General features: G+C 41.8%; 2 protein-coding genes across 2 annotated transcripts in view; one reads left to right on the top strand and one right to left on the bottom strand.

Annotated features, from left to right (window-relative positions):
- serpini1 (serpin peptidase inhibitor, clade I (neuroserpin), member 1) overlaps nt 1–8,741 on the bottom strand; it is a 19,036-nt gene extending 10,295 nt beyond the window's left edge. The window contains exons 1-2 of the mRNA XM_079166271.1: nt 8,630–8,741; nt 7,797–7,936 (exon numbers count right to left, since the gene is read on the bottom strand). The gene's annotated coding sequence lies outside the window, so the exon portion shown is untranslated. The remainder of the gene's footprint in view (nt 1–7,796; nt 7,937–8,629) is intronic.
- On the top strand, nt 8,723–18,006 carry LOC306701047 (programmed cell death protein 10-like). The gene is made up of 8 exons (XM_079166272.1): nt 8,723–9,019; nt 11,315–11,509; nt 13,698–13,751; nt 13,922–14,039; nt 14,622–14,748; nt 15,858–15,936; nt 16,031–16,113; nt 16,533–18,006. The coding sequence occupies exons 2-8, from the start codon at nt 11,420–11,422 to the stop codon at nt 16,612–16,614; spliced, it is 633 nt and encodes a 210-aa protein (XP_079022398.1). The 5' UTR covers nt 8,723–9,019; nt 11,315–11,419; the 3' UTR covers nt 16,615–18,006.

The raw sequence follows: 18,006 nt of genomic DNA, 5'->3' as shown, positions 1-18,006 counted from the left end.
AGCACTTCATCTCGCTTGCGCTCCATCTACACGTATTCGGACAAACTGCTTTTGACAAGAACGGCATTGACCAAACTGCCAGCTGGATTTGCATCCAGTTGAGTCAGCAAACGGAAATCCATTTCTTTTCACTGGGAGAGGAGTCACATGACACTTTGCTGTTCATGTACCCAAAGATGTGAACAATTTGTGGAGTTTTTGCGCCACACTGTATGAATACAATATGGTGGCCTCTGACATAATCCAAAAAAAAGATTAGGCTGGTTATCTTTTCATCTTATTGTCCAAACACTGTCAAAATAGTGCCCAACAAATCCACTGTTTAAGCTTGTTTGAGTAACGTTTGCTGAAAACTGCAGTGCTCAGCTGGTTCACGAAATGATTACATTTCAAAACAACAACAGCAGCAATACATGTGTGAGTTGTTAAAAATGTTACAGCTTCAGTCGGTTGAAATGGAGCTTAGTGACAGCGTGGGCCAGTCAAAAAGTGCTGAGACGGATGCATTATTGATGTTGGTTCTTTTCATGGGATTTGTTGACATATAGAGTAACACCTGCCTAATTGTTTAACGTGTCCATTCATTGTGTAAAAAAAAAAGAGAGTTAGAGTATAGGAAGAAATTAGATTCAGTCCTAGAAATATTTAACTTAATTTGAATATATATTAAGTCAGATATGAGTCATTCCATAGCAGGGCGGCCCATCAACAGGGCAGAAGTTGTGGTTAAAGCCTTGGGAACAGCCTTGATGCATTAATGACGCATAACTTGCAACAGATTTTAGCAACAAAAATTTTTTTATGACACCCGAAGGCACACACCTGGTATTTGACAAGCAGTTGCTAAACTGTTAGCGACTCACGTGTGTTCACCTGCTCTCACATGTCATGCGTCACTGAAGACAGAGCGAGAGAGGTCCAGAGAGAGGGGGGGGGGAGGCTGGCAGAGATGTAAATGGAGGTAATGTTCCTGACCTTCCGAGCTGTGGGAGCTGAACTTCTCTGAGACAGACAGCCCTGCTTTCTGTAAGGAAAGACCCAGCCATGCAGTTAAGCCAGGGAAAGTAGTGTGGAGCATCATTGTGCGTGCAACTGTGTGTGTGTGTGTGTGTGTGTGTGTGTGTGTGAGTGGTTAATAACACCATGGGTGGCTGGCTAGTACTTGTAACGGTGACACCGTTCTGACCTTTTGAGTTGTGGCACGTCGTCTGCAAGAGGATCCCACACTTTGGTGGTTTGGCCATCGATGACTATATGAGCCCAACTTTGGCTCCAGTCTGCTCAGGTGGGGTTCACGCCTCGCAGGTAAGCAGGGAAACCCAACACCCAGCTATAAAACATTCTCTCGTGACTAAAAGAAAAATCTCTCATGGTTTAAGTTGCAAGAGTTTAATCCTGACAATTTGATTAATTCCGTGCAATTAAACTCAGTGGCCTTTCAAAAAGCAGCCTCTAATCTCTCCGTGTAATCCTAATTCTCAGGTAGAATAGATCGGCAGTTGACATTTCCACAATTAAAACGTGACGTCACCCAAATCCACGGCATGTACGTTAATCCTTACTGCCATTTAAACCCAACACCTTGAGACGCCACGCTTCGGAGGCCCGGGGAATTTATTAAACATGGACTTCCTCATTCATGGTTCAAACCCACAGACACACACACACACACACACACACACACACACACACACACACACACACACACACACACACACACACACACACACATTGAAGTACACACTTCCACACACACTTCCAAGCCAAGGTTACCAAAGCAACTGCAAGTGATGGACATTTCTCGTTTTGCCAAGCTGACAGAGAATTTTCTACCCTTTAAAGATATCTTCCTCCTTCCATAGGCAGATAAACTATCTTTCCTCTTTTTCACACACTACTCAGCATTTCCTTTCTAACCCCTCTCTTTGCAAGAACTCTTCACACCAGCTCCAGTTCTGTCACTCAGTTGCACTCTCTGACATTGTCTGGTACAAACACACACACACACACACACTCCCCAGACACACACGCAGTACACCGACTGCACTGAGTCATTCTGCAAAAACAAGGCGAGCTCCTGCTCTTCTTCTTCTTCTTCCCTCTGGAAGGGATCACAATGGAGCTGCAGCAAAGTCCCCAAACAGTGTCTTCCCCCCCCTTTACCACTTCTCTGCTCCAGCTCAAATCTCTGCACACTGGTTCACTTAGGCTCCAAGTACACTTCTAAACTGTCGAAGCTCAAAGGCCCTTTGATAAATTCTGTGAAAATGCTGGCGTCCCATAAAATGAAGGCCTATCAATCTGGGAACGATCTGCAGAGAATGACGTCTGTGATTATCTCTGTTCTCAAAAAAAACCTTGAATTTCTGCGATGGACACTCTGGCACGATTTCACCATGAAGATGTCGAACTTATAAAAGGGCTTTTTTTTCCAGTTCAGAGAGAATGGAGTCTGATTATCATTCATGAGTTTCAAGTTTTCCTTGGAGGTGCCAGAGCGGCCGTGTTCTACATATTGTTCTGGTTTTGAACTGAGATGAATGCAAGAAGGCTCATGAACGCTCACACTGAACATGATTAAACCTACATCATTAATCTCCAATCACACACACACACACACGTCTCCGAATGTCTCACACATGTCCCCAGTTTGATTAGACACCAGTCTCCCACCTATTTGCTCACCCGCTGATGTGAAGACTCCCAAGGCGGGGCAGACGATTTACACAGCGATGCTGGAATACAACCCACCACTGGGTAGAGTCTTTAACTCCATTACAGTGTCGGAGAGAGGAAGCATTAAACCCCTCTGGCCGGCTGGGGACTTCCATTACTGTGTCCAATAAGGTGAATACAATTCATCAATCAAGATGTCCTTTCTGCTCTCGCCCCTTGTTTGCACCTACTGTAGCAACTCTATCTCATTTAGAGAGAAAAAAGAAGAAGAGTGCAACAGTTTTGTTTGTATTAACCTTGTGGTGTAGCGGTAATGGATGAGACAATCTATTAAAGTGCCCGTAAAGGTAGAATCTTAAAATCCTGAAGAGTGACCAGAATTTAAGTTTTTCCATCTATTTATATGCAAATGTTAATTATTAAGGGTATGGACAGAAAAAGATCCACCACTGTGCCATTTTAAAGGTAAGTTAACAACCACTTCAACATCATTTTGTGGAGGTTACAATGTTTTACACGACTGTTCATCATTTAATACAAAACCCTCTCAGTGTGCAGCCACTCCCACCCAAAGCAACAGTTACTACCAGCTTGTTCACTCAGGTGTTTCATGTCTTTTTTTATTCATAATTGAAATAAAAAATGCAATGTGTCCGGCAATAAACTTCATTGAATTACTTTTTAATTAAACCATAAATCCTAGGATAAAATGTAACAGCAGTTTCACGACCAAATAAGCCTGAAGATCAAAACAACATTAAACTAGGCCATCCATGTGTCTGCAGACCCAATGTGGCTGTGATTTAAAAACTGCAGACTGTCATTTTTTAGTGTCACCGTGAAAGACGGAGCCTAATTTTGCCGCGTTGCATTAACAAGCCTCTAATTCAACCAGTGATTCATTTTATTATGTACACTTGGGCTTTTTTTCTACTGTGACACATCAAAGGGTCTCCTGTGATAAAGGACTATATACCGGGACCGTGTTGTCGACAGTGCAACTTTTGACATTGGTGGATGTGGCACTTCAGGAATTAAAAGCTGAGGCTAAATAAGCTGACAATAGTTATTCATACACCAGCTACTGTAAATAATTCACATCACAGCTAACATTACTTCAGATTAGTTAAGTTTCAGTGCAAATACCAGCAGGTTTCCGACAGATTACATTCTATTGGACAGTAAAATCGGAGGGAAACACTGGGTACCATCTTATAAAGTAGACGTTATCTCTACTGCAACTTAAGGGTGATTTACAGCATGTCATTTGTTAAGTGTCCAATTCAATGATTTCAATTTCCTCACGCGTAGGAAATTATAATTAAGTGTGAAATGTGTTATTGATTACTATAATTGAGAAAAAGGCAACATGTGATATGTGCTTTAATATACAGGGCCACTGGTGGAAAGAGAAACCCTGACTGATTCAATACTTCAAATAATTCTACAGTACTTTTACAACAGTATCACTAAGAGTGAGGGGACTGTTTCTTTTCAATCGTACCCACAACAACGGCCCAATACATTGGGTTTCTGGTGCTTGCTGTGGGTGTAGCAATAGTTTTATTTTTAGCACCTGTTAAACTTACAGAAACGACCCATTAAAGAAATAAATTCCACCCTCGCAGCTTACACCCATCCCAGTGACTAAATGACCTACAGCCCATCCTCAGCTCAGTGCCGTAGCTCATTCAGCCCCTTGTTAGTAAATGACATAACGTGCTATGGAACCAGCCTGAAGTCCCAGGATGCTCACTGTACACTCCACAGAGGGCAGGCAGAGGTTAACAACCCTTTATTAATCCCCGCTAACAAAGACACCCAGAGGGAGAGACACACACACACACACACACCTAGAGAGAGCGATAAAGAGGCACAAAGACAGTTTAATAGACCGAGAGAGAGAAAGAAAAGAAAAAAAGGACGAGCAGAGACAGAAACCAACAAAAACAAGGAAGACGTGTGTGTAGGACATTTGGTAAAAAAAAAGAAAAAGAGATGAAGACGCAAATAAAGACAGATAGACGGAGACAGGAAGTGCACTGAAAAAGCTGAATAGAGGCAGCTCACACGCAGATAACGGCTTTGATTCAGAGCCAGTGATATCTAACGGCCCCCTGCATGGCAACGGCAGGATGGTTGACTGGCTCTGCCAAGACACACTCAACAGTGTCCCTTTTCTTTTCCGATGTCAGAGAAACACACACACACAGAGACACACACATACAATAACAGCTACGGCGCTGTGGGAGTGCTGTTCGGAGGTTTGAGCTGTAATTGGAGCGGCCTCTATTTGGGGTCAATGGTAAAAGTGAAAAGACTGGAGGCTTTTTTTTTCAAATGGACTAAAGACCAGGGAGACACAGGAGCACAGGAAAGGTCACTACCAACCAGTCCTGTGGGGGAAACGTGTGTGTGTGTGTGTGTTGGGAGGGGGGTAACAGAGGTAAGAAGGGCAGACAAGGCGAGTGATGCTGAATAAGAAGCGATGGCAGAAAGATGGCAGGGCGACGATAAGGGTGTTTGAATCGCTCACAAACCGCACCGTGATCATTTGGCTCTCATCGGTGGGTGGAGGGGTTAGCTATAGCGAACAGGTGTGAAAATTGAGAAGAGGCCGAGAGAGACAAGAGACACAATTAGGAGAATAATTTGAATTGATTTGGTATTTGAGCCGCAGAGTTTGAGCGAGAGGGGGAAAAATATGGGTATTACCGCATCACTTCAACCGTTTTATTGTCCTCCTCGGAGAGATCTGTCTCTGTCTGTCATCGCCCCTCTTCTACACTCAGCCCACTCCTCACCAATCCACCAATCAATTGGTCGGATCGATTCCAGGCTCCGTGTGTGTGCACGTGTGAGCCATGAGTTGATGTGAGCTGGAAAGACTGTAAAAGGTTGAAAAGCCTGCTGTGAAAAGGCAGTACATTTCCCTTAAATGTGTACAATCTTGTTTAGAGATTTGTAGAGAAATTAAATATCCACCATTGGCAAAAAAACATTTAATATTTTAAATGAATTATTTTGAGCTGTTGAAAGGTAATTCTTTTTGGATGGTCTCTTTTCTGATGGTATACATCCAATGCTTTTTTCCAATGTGGATGTATTAAATTTGAGATATCAACCACTTAATAGAGTTTGGTGCATTCATTCAAATGTAACGATTAATTTCCATTCTTTAGATTTCCTCCCTCTAACTCCCTGATGTAACTCCCTGACCTCTTTCTCTCTGCGTCTCTTGCATCCTCCTATCTGGACAGGTATGAACTAATCCCTCGTGTCTTTGCTGCAGCAGAATTTGCGGAGGGACAAACCGGCTGCCTGAGTGTGGATGTGCAGGTGTGTGTTTATTTAGAAAGTGAAGGGAACAGCAGAACAAATGCTGAAATATAGTTTACCCGCCGTTCTTATGTTTTTGATCATACGGGAAATGTGATATACAAGTTGAACTGTTGTGATATTTCAGCTGCTATGTGTTTTTCATATGACTTCCATTTCTGGAAGGCAAACAAGCAGTTTTTCATGCTGATCACTGCCGGCCTTTAGCTTTCCTGCATGTTGAGCCAATTTAAATTCAGTGTGGGCATAAATGTAGTTCAGAACAAAGAAAGATTATATTAGATTATTTTCTCTCACTTCATGCTGCAGCAAATATCAGGTTTCATTCTAGCCTGAGATTATCTATAGTCAACCGCAGTATTTATTGCAAATGTCCTCTTATTCTCACAGCAGAATACGTAACTGACCGAAAAACATCAACACTCCTGCGCACACACACACACACCTACATACACACACACACACACACACACACACACACACACACAAACAAGGTTATGCTTGGAAGTGTTCAGACACAGCCAGTTGCTTTTCCCTTCCCTCATTTTGTTTCGCTAGGCTGATTTGAAAGACATTTAATTATTGAAATGCAATTAATGCAGCGCTCGGTGGGAATAGCCAGGACGCACACATACACACACACACACACACACACACACACACACACACACACACACACACACACACACACACACACACACACACACACACACACACACACACACACACACACACACACACAAAAGCACAAACACCAGAGCAGGGCATAGGAAACAGCAGGCTTTATAGAGATTTAGTGATTCGGCTCCATATGGAATTTATTCATTGAGATTATGACTGAAGGGATGCTGCCTTTCTGAATGTGGAGCAGAACTACAGGCCTAAATGAGGATTAAGGAGGTCATTATCTTAGTTGCAGAGATAAAGAGATCATAGGTGGATTGAGAGAATGAGACATGAGAGGAAGCAACACTGGATTGTTTAAGCTATTATTGATGTCCCCCCCCCCCCCCCCCCACACACACACATTGTATCACTATGAAATTAATATGATTTAACCAGAGGTGCAGTGTCGTGTAGAAATAGGCTACATCATAATATTCCAGCTTTGAATTACCAAGGATTTTGTTTCTGCAAGCTGAATCTGCCGGTTCTGTTAGCAACATATTTTCACCAAAACCACCATGAACACAAACATACACAGACCTGCATGAAGGAATAACAAGTGGCGAGTGCGTGTGTGTGTGGGGTGCGGATAGGGTAGGACCAGGCTACTACAATCTGCCTCGTTAATTCACACACATTCACTCACTGCGCCTTTGCCCGTATTTCAAGGACGAGAACAACACTGCAATGCCTGAGCTTGTTTTCAGTGAGAACAACAACAAGAACAACAAAAACAAGCATTGCAATCAAAGACCACCAAGAAAAATTAAATAGCATTGGGTGGTGAACACACGGGTAACGGCTTATCAATATAGGCTTGAAGAAATATGTGTGGCTCCAATGTGCGTTTCCACCCGCCCCCTTATTAAAATCCTACACATGTTGATTATAGCGTCATAATCCCTTTTACACCATACCATAAAAATCCCTATTACACCAATACATTCCTACACCTTTCAAAGAAAAAACAATTCAATGGAGACACTCAGAAATCTTTGTTTTATCCTGCAAAAGCGGATCAGTTAAGGTTTGTTATCCTATAATGTCATTCAGATAAATCAGTACAGGTTTTGCGATTGAACCGGCTGTAGGTTATTGCATAAAACGGCTCTTACCGATAAACGGTGTTAGGTATGATGGATGGATGGATGTGTGCGGTCTCTCTCTCTGCTGCTCTCCTTCAGCGCCGCAGCTCGCTGCTTGTTCGTTTGCCGCAGACTCCGCCTCCCTCCACGCCGATTGGTCCAATGACCGTCTACCAAAGAGTATCGATGTGAGACGAAAGAAGTAACTTTTCGGCTTCCGTCTTTGCTTAAGCGAACAGTAGCCTAAGTTTACTTTACCTTTATCGTCTATATTAAAATGGTTTCGACCCTAATCACGGCGGCTTTGTGCTGAAAATATAATGTGTCACATATTCGTAGTCATTTTATTCGACTGTGTGTATGTTGTATTTCACCTGTCTCGATTGGTATGCCCTCCAGCTTTATAACAGCCCCGAAACTAGCCCCATACAACAGTTAGCATAGTTTATTTTTTTTATTGCACGGATATGTTGGCTACTAACGCAGATTACACTTTATTGAATATTCTTAAAACCCGTTGCAATTCAATTTAATTTTCTTGATGCTGCTGTTTAGGAGTATCTTCATCTGTCATCGACAACAGTTGACAGTGACAGAGAACTATCTTGTCCGACAGTGCAACAGTTAATTTCGTGCTGCGTTAACCTAAATTAGTTTACTCTCAATCAACTTTAAATATGTCTTCTGCACAGCTCTACCACTTATATTTGTGTGCTTTCTATACACGGATAAGCGCTAAACATGTTCGTGCTTAGCTCTGTCAAACGAAAGCGTCACAAAATACACCACCTGTCCTGTACCTTTTTGGGATTTGAAGTCTGTTATAGTGGCCGTTGCGACGACGAAGCATGAAGGAGACTTACCGAAAGAACTACAACCAGCCCTCTCCTGCGATACCAACGGGCGACTCGCGACACCGCCCACCCCGGACTCCTGCCTTCAGCTTTGAGAGGCAGAAAACTTCCTGAATATAAGACACAAACCACAACAAGAAGGCTTATCGGAGAAAACAACCGTAACACCTGTCTAGTGGTGTTATATGACTAATAGTTCCGCCGTTTTATCACCAGACACGTAGTTTAGCGATAGACTGCTAGTTAGCTTACGGCGGAGTTGATCACCTGCTTCTAAACTGCTAATCTCACGTTAGCGCTAACACTACCTGTAGGTGTTGTTCGCTTTATAACATCATCCACCTCCTTGTCATCTGCTCGCCTGCTTCTCTTCTCTTCACTAGAACAATCTCCCCACCGGTAAGTAACTGTGAACCCTCTATATGTTTTTAACAAACTTATTTGGATAATGTTACAGTAGTTATGGCGCTATAGCATCGCCGTCAGTTAACCTGCCAACACAGAGATGGCGTTATTAATGAAGATAGAAAAAATGGTGTCTGTGTCAGTTGCAATATAAAAGAACTAACTTCCGTAATGAGCTAACGTTAACGTTAGACATGCAAAGTTGTGGTTGTGAACTTTTATGCCTTTTTGTTTGTTGTGGCTACTCTGCGATTTGTCAATGTGCCATTCTAATGGTTTGCACAAATGACTCTGAAGTGTGTCTAATAAACGTTTGTCCTGACAGGTAAAGCAAAGCACAGGTGTAGCTAATAACATTCATTAATATTTCTGTAACATTTTAGGTGAGCCAGAATGCACAATACCAGAAACCTGTTGAAGGCACACCTACATATAATGCAGGGTAGTCGTTATGATAATGTTTTACACCTGTGGTTGATAAATTGAAACGTACACCTGGGTAAAGTTTTGTGAGATACATATAGAGATGCTACCGTTAAGCGCTACCATCTATGGAAGAAATACTTGGGCTAAAACACACCTTTACGTAATTGAACAATTATGGTTCGACACAACCTTTTAATTGTGTTTTATGACTTTCCAACTATTGCACTAATTGACTTAAAACACTTATCACCTGTCATTCCTTATTTAAAGTCTGTCCAAAAAGGACAATTTAGTTTTCATCTGCACAGGAAATAACCTTCCAAATGTTGTTCCTAAATTAAAAAAAATGGTAAACATTTGTGTATTTATTTTAGTATATTTTGTTCATGTTACACATGCAGTTAGATCTAAACTTATCCGCATATTGGGCCAAGAAAAGCCCAGTCTAAATATGCAAAACAGAGTTAACATTGTATCTGTTTTTAATCTGTTTTTAAACTGTTTAATTTGAAGAGTAATTTAGCCCCTCATGGAAGTCTTTGCTGACCTCCAGTGGTTTCACGTCTCACCTTTTACTGCAGAGATTCACAGGCGTACTCTAGGGCCCTGTGACATCACTGTTGGGTGTGGTTACAGGTGCAGCTGAACACAACTTTGACCACACCCACCACTAGGTTAAAGCCTATTTAAGCACTATCTGTAACCATAGCTGTTCAGTTTGTCACACATTGGAACGGTTATTTTCGCATTTCCATCAGCAAAAGTTGTGGATGGTGGCACCAGTAGTAGAGTTTAAACACTGCAGACGGGTGATTGGTCAGAGTGAATCATCGCTAGCGCAACACAAAGCAGCTGTTTTTTAAATAGTCAAGCTACCGTCAATAGCGTCCGCAATTTATAATTAACTCACTTAATTAACCGTGATTTAAAAAGAAAACAATGTCAGCTCACAAAACTACGCCGTACACTACATCTTACAATTGATGAGTGTAATAGTGGCGATTACCAAGGGGAAAGATAAAGCCACTAATAAACTTAAGAGCCCTCTTAGTTGCGGACTATAAAGTCCCTGTCAGGTCCTCACGTGGTGACTCACTGGACTCGTGAAAAGACGAGGCCCTCACATGAAGACGGAGTATTAAAGTGAGTGTCCCTGCCCTGCGTTAAACGATGTTCTATGAGGAGGAGGATGAAGAATGGCGTCATATTATAGATGCCGTAAAAAGTGTTGCACGACAAACACTGGAGGAAGAACTGGTCCGGGAGGTGTCGGATAGAGACATTGAAAGAAGGTATCAAGAGATATGCTCCTCTTATTTCTCACTGCCGGGATTCACTGCTTCCTTATGACAAGATTGAGGTCGAAAAATCCCTGAACACGTATGCCAAGCTTCTATATTTATCACGGCGATATTTTTATTGCAGCAATAATATTGGAGAGGGTGTTCCTTATTGAGGTATGACTCATGCCAGTTTTGTCACCATTAGACCCGGTGGAACAGTATAAAGCACACACACACACCTCTCAGTAATGTGGCTGTTATGTGACCACCATGTCTGTGACTGAATGGCTTTTTGGGAAATGGCATACAGCTTATATGGCACGCAAGGGGAAATAATAAAGCTGCTGCATTGTTTGAATTATATGTGTTTTATGAGTTTATTCCATCTTTGACGAAGTACATTTTCTGTCCCCTCTTTGCAAAGCGAGCATATTTAAAGACACCGAATTAAAGTGTTGTAACCATGATGCAATGTTTACCTTTCTTTTAATCGCCCACCATCTATCTCTCCTCCCTTCTTCACCTGTCCTGCCTTCCTCTTCTTCTTCTTCTTCTTCTTCTTCTTCTTCTTCTTCTTCAGGTCCTTGTCTGCTCCCATTCTGTCAGACTCCCGTGAGTGATCGAATGAGGCGAAACTGGCATCAGTGGACAAGCACGCAAACAAAGAGCCATTGATTGGTCAAGGATGCCCATGGAGGACATGAAGAATGAAGCCGACGCCACCTCGATAGTCTCTATGGCTCTCTACACGGTGATGTATCCCGTCTTTAACCAGGTGAGCAATTTAAGAGTTTCAGTTGAGGTAACAAAAAAAGAGAGAAATGTGGATATGTGTTAAATATTCAGGTCAAGTAGACGGGGTCTTAATGAAAATGCTGACGCGCTGTTACTGTTAATGTGATTCTGTGCGAGGTTCAAAAGTTCACGCTGTGGACATTTTTTAGTTTTGATTAAACTGGCTCAACAACTATTGGATGGATTGCGGTGAAATTTGGTGCCGATATTCGTGTTCACCAAAGGATGGAATGTAAAAAGGTCCTTTCATCCAGGGCCATAATAAGGTCCACATATAGTTGGAGCCAAAGGTTTGTTTTATGACAAAATAGTGCAAATCAGCAAATGTTAGCACGCAAACATGCTAAACAAAGATGGTCAACATTATACCTGCTAAACCTCAGCATCTCAGCATTGTCATTGTTAACATTTTGGTTAGCATTAAAAGCTGTGCTTATGTACGGCCTTACAGGGCCGCTAATATGGCTCTAACAAGTCGGTAAGCAAGCCTCGTTCTCAATTCATTCTGAAAAATGTACAAATATTAACGATACAAATCCAAAATTCCATGAAACACACAGAGGTTTCAATAACACAGGAGGGTCGAGATGTGCAAGTGATCCATCAAAAGAGAAAGAAAAACAATAGGCCGACTTGAAACGAAAATCATTTATCAAACGAGTGACTTCCCACATTTTACTGAAAACAAATTAAAACTCACATCTATGCTCTTGGTGTAGAGGCCAACAAACACACACATTCTTAAATCATCTATTTCATACTGTACCACAGAGGACAGGAGTATTGTGTTTGAAAGCTTGGCAAACATTTTATTTAAATCTCGTGGAATCATTGGGGGGCGTGTCCTCATTCTCAGTGGTGTTGAGAGAACAATTAAAGCAGAATAAATACACACGAGGAAACAACCAGACAACGACAGAACACAGTTACATTCAAGTTGTTTTTCATAGTTTTTGATTGGCCTCTAATATGTACAATTGTGTGCAGCACGATGCACTAAAAAACAAACACTATAACTTTGCTGAGGCCCTGGTGGCCTGTGAGTCTGTGATGCTGACCATGCAATCCCAGCACGACTCCCCATTCTTCTCTCCTTTCATTTGTTGTCTGGCCAAACTCCAATAGTGACATGAAATACCAAAAACAAGTTCAAACTGCACTGAACCTCAGCTCACCCCACGTCTGATCTCTGCACTTTTACTTGACAGTATTTCCTGTTCTTATAGTGAAGCCTGGTAGGTGATTAAAAACATTTTATTTTAAACTCGCATGCGCAACACACCTGTGAGTGCAAGTTGACAGACAGGATTTCTGTAGTACCATAATTAGCTCAGAGAAATGAATAGGCTTCAATTGTAAGTCATTATTGTTTCCAGAGCTCAGCCACCAGAACCAACATGATACTGTGGGACACACACACACACACACACACACACATGTGTTTTTATTAGAGAACAGGTGATGTGAGGCTTTGTAATTTGTAAAGACATTTCATTATTTTGTGCTGCATAATTTATAATTCTGTGGCTTTGAGGGGAGATCAGGTAGTTTGAGGTTCAAAGCAAATCAGTCTGACAGTAATTGCCAGGGATTTCTTTATTTTTATACTCTTTAATGTTGTTCTTTTATCAGATTCTCAAGTCGATATTTCATCGTTCCTTTATATAATTCCCCCCTCAGTTCAGTGCTGGGTAGTTCTGAAAAAAAGTTTACCGAAAATGTAATTATTTCCTATGTCCTTAAAAGTTTGGTGATTGCTAAAAAAAAGTAGTACACAGTGTGCAAAGTGACAGACAGAAGTTAAAGCTCTGTGATACCATAATATCAGCTCAGAGGACTCCAGCTCTATGGATGGACTGAGACACAATAACATGGGGTCCTCCTCGGATATTGCAGGATTCCTTAGCTTGTCTTTCTAGCTAGACTTTCTGCACAATCACATTTCAGGACAGAAGAGAGGCCATGATAAGAGGGTGTGTGTGTGTGTGTGTGTGTGTGTGTGTGTGTGTGTGTGTGTGTGTGTGTGTGTGTGTGTGTGTGTGTGTGTGTGTGTGTGTGTGTGTGTGTGTGTGTGTGTGTGTGTGTGTGTGTGTGTGTGTGTGTGTGTGTGTGTGTGTGTGTGTGTGTGTGTGTGTGTGTGCTTATGTTTGTGTGTTTTCAACTTTCAGTTGGAGAAAGTGAACTTGTCAGCAGCACAGACCCTGAGAGCAGCCGTTATAAAGGTAACAAAGTTTTCTTTTGTTTGTGGGTTTTAGATGATCTTTCTTGTAATAACTGAGCTCATATTGATCATAGATATCATCTCTCTGTTGATTCATGGAGTTGATGCATTAGATGACGAAGGCTGACTGTGATTACCTTCAGTTCAGCTGCATGATGTTTGTGTTTCAAGGCAGAGAAGCAGATCCCCGGTCTGACCCAGGACATTGTTCTGAAAATACTGGAGAAGAAGAATGTAAAAATCGACTATAACGAGTCTCTGCTCCGCATGGCTGCAGACGATGTGGAAGGTAGGATGCCCGGTGAACAGTGCATACAAAGAGAGGAAGGGGGGGGGGGGGGGTTCCCCACAGCGCGTCAATAATTAGAATGGCATATTAAACTGGTCAACATAAACTTCCTGCCAGGACACGCACATCAGTGCCACTTCAGCAAGCGGCATGATCACCGACCTGGCTTCACTTCTGTTGTGCCCGTCCTCCATTCTACCAGTCATCCACTGGGGGGAGCTGTTTCTCCACAAATCAGCCGCTCTCCCTGTTCTCAAGCGGTCCTTCCTTTCTGTCTGTAATTGAATTCCTTGTGCGGCGTACAGTGATTGATGGTAGTAATGAATACACACACTTAAGATGAATTTTAAATGTACCTCCTGCATGGTACAGCCCAATCCTGCCTCCAGTTAAGAAACTAAACACCTTCACTTTAAAACGCGTGCACACGTGCACACATTCACACTCGATCCTGTATTTAATCGAATGCATTTGCAGTGTCGACCACCATTATTGATTGCTTAATTTCAGTGTTTCCTGAAGCTGATTGCGTGCGTGTGAGTTTGTGATCTTTACTTTTTCTCTCCCTCCTGGTGTTTGCAGAGTTCATGATTGACAAGCGAGAGCCAGAGTTCCAGGAGCTGAACGAGAGAGCCCGAGCTCTGAAGCACATCCTCAGCACCATACCGGATGAGATCAATGACCGAGTAGGCTTCCTACAGAGTATCAAGTAAGACAGCTCAGTGTGTGTGTGCAATATACACCAGGTTTAACTCCATATGAAAGTTTTCACTCTTAACTTCCTGTGTTAATTGTAAACACTGCCAGGAAATGTCTCCAGATGACTTTTGCCAAGCATTCCAACGTGATAAAAATCTTTTTCGTTCATTGTTAATTGTTTGGTGCCAAGACAAAAAGATTTGATACAGTGTGCGTCTTTGTGATGAACACCCTCATTGCATAAAAACCAACAGATTGTTTTTTGTGAGGCACATTTTGGATGAGGCACAATTGAATACAAAGTCAAAGAGAAGACACGAGTGGGTGTGAAGAGATGCAAATTCATTCCATGAAGCGAAATGGAACAAAGACGAGTTGAACATCTTTTCAATAGTTCTTTGGGGAGTTATGAGATCAGTACAAATGATCACATGCACACTCCACACACTTAACGTCAGTGCAGACGCTGCTAGCTAGAGCTAACGTATGAATAAACACAGTGAAATGGAGTTCATTTGGGACCTTGGGAGCAGCTGCGTTTCAAAATAATGTCACCTCAAAGGTGACGTCACATGAACCAAATTTAAAAAAATAAAATAGTTGATCTTAGTATTAGACATTTCTTTGTATGTTATGGATTAGTAATGACTAAATTCTAAGGTCCCTGCATTCCATTTAATTTATTTGTTCATCGCGCTATACACTCACTCACTCTCACTCATTCACTCACTCACTCACTCTCACACACACACACAAAAGAGTGAAAGTCGTCTCATTTTCCTGGCCCACTTTGCCGTTATTTTTGATCGAATTCAATACTCTTAGTGAGTCACTGCTTAAGTGACTTACCCAGCGGAGGGCTTAGAAAATGAAGTCAATTCTAAAGGAACGCTGAAAAATGAAAAGTTATGAAACGGAAGATTTGGAGTGCACGCCAGGAGAAGAAGTTGAAGGTGAAAGCGTGCTCGTGAGAGAAACGTGGAAGAAAGGGAAGACAGTGTGCAGGATCAAGGAGCTGTGGTTAGCAGGGTATCGCTGCCTGACAAAAACAGACAGATTCAGAGATATGGTTTTTCCTGCTCTTATTTGTGTCTGTGTGTGTGTGTGTGTCATCTTCAGAGACATCGCCAGTGCCATCAAGGAGCTGCTAGACACCGTTAATACCGTCTTCAGGAAATACCAGCATCGGAATAGACGGGTGAGTAGATACATGAAGAAGAAAAGCATTCACGCACAAATGTAGTATCTGTGAAATAAGTGGAGCTGAAAGGCTGTCTGTATTTATTGGTTAGGCGCTGGAACAGCAGAAGAAAGAGTTTGTGAAATACTCCAAGAGCTTCAGCGTCGCTCTCAAAACCTACTTCAGAGATGGAAAGTATGACACGTTTCTATTTTATTCTCAGTTTTAGGAGGTTTTTTCTGTCTGTTTTTCTTCCTTTTCTGTCCTCTCACTCACTCATTTTCACATGCACACACACAGCTACCAACACATTTAATAGCTGCACCCGCACATGCCAGCACACACACACACACACACACACACACACACTGTCACCATCGTATAAATGGTTGTCGTTTGATCACAGGCCCGCTTCTATCAAATCCACCATTGCTGAATAATTCCCCTGACCCATTTCCTGTGGATTCACGCTGGCTTGTATTCTCTGAAGCCTGACATTCTCCATTCCAGTCAGATCAAAGTGTTCCTCGGATCAATCCTAATATTGTTGCCATGGTTTCTTTGCCGTATGATTGACTCGTGTGTCCTTGTGTCTCTGTCACGCTTGTTTCCAGAGTGATGAACGTGTTTGTCAGCGCCAACCGGCTCACCCACCAAACCAACATGATACTGCAGGCCTTCAAGACTGTGGTGTAGCAGCCCGAGAGGGGACACACACACACACACACACACACACACACACACACACACACACACACACACACACACACAGACGTTTTTATTAGAGAACAGGTGATGTGAGGCTCTGTAATTTGTAAAGACATTTTATTATTTTGGGCTGTATAATTTATAATTCTGTGTCTTTGAGGGGAGATCAGGTAGTTTGAGGTTCAAAGCAAGTCAGTCTGACGGTAATTGGCAGGGATTTTATCTCTTTTATATTCTTTTATCAGATTCTTAAGCAGATATTTCTTGGTTCCGTTATCTATTCCCCCTCAGTTCAGTGCTGTGTGGTTCTGGAAAAGGTTTAGGACAATGGGATTATTATTAAAAGTACAATGGAAATAAGCGGTAATCCAAACATCTCCCCACATTTTTGCACTTTTACTCATTTTATTCAACATTTTGTGGTGTAAAACATAAACATAATCTATACGGTGGTATTTTGTACTTATCTTATGCTTCTATCAGCTTACTTCATATTCGTCTATATATATTTTTAAGGATAGGTGATAGAGATGAAAGGTCTCAGGATAATGATCCGATCCATATTTGTAAGAACTATACTATGTCCTGGGGATGTGTATGTCAGTTTTTTGCTGCATCAGCTGTTTTTCTTCTTGTTGGGACCCTTTAACCACGAGGTGTGAGCGGTTCAATCGCATAGATTTTTCCTTCTCTTGTTTAATTTAAAGGATTTTTACAGAACTGACGTGTTTTGAAGGTTTTTCACAAGGAAAAAGCTCAATCAACTCTTTTGTGTATTTCCTTTTTAGTCCTGTATTTATACAAAATGAAATGTTCTTGAAACAATGTATTGTTGCTGGTGGAATGGGACATTCATGGCACTGACGCATCTCCAGTAAAGCTATCCCGCCATTTGATCAGAGATTCCTCTTCAGCATCTATTCGATGTCAGTCACGGAAACAACTCCTTTTGTTTTGTTTTGTTTTGTACCAAGATCTCATAAAGGGAAGCGCGAGGACACCGCTGCAAACCTAGAGCTCACAAACCGGTTGGTTCGTAGAGTCCATGGTCAGAAGTAGTTAAAAGTCAGTTCAGCAGAAGTAGACAAGTTGGGTACAACAGAGGAAGTTACAGAAATGTAATAATTATTGTCAGACTGCCAAAGTGTAACACTTAAACTGGGAACACCCAATCCTAAACTGATGGTTAGTGATTTATTCATTTTTATCCAGATTTCAAAGAAGCAGCAGATCTTGAATAATTGAATCTTTTCTTTGTTTAAACAAATGTAAACGACAATGAATGTATCATTTCTGTGTTTCTGACTCTTATTCTTCCACGGCCATAGCAGAATAACTTGAACCAAATGTAAATAAAAAAATGTCTCAAGAACTCTTAAA

The sequence above is a fragment of the Pholis gunnellus genome (assembly GCF_910591455.1).
Source record: "Pholis gunnellus genome assembly, chromosome: 9".
Classification (NCBI taxonomy): Eukaryota; Metazoa; Chordata; class Actinopteri; order Perciformes; family Pholidae; genus Pholis; species Pholis gunnellus.
This window is presented reverse-complemented; position numbering and strand designations above follow the sequence as displayed.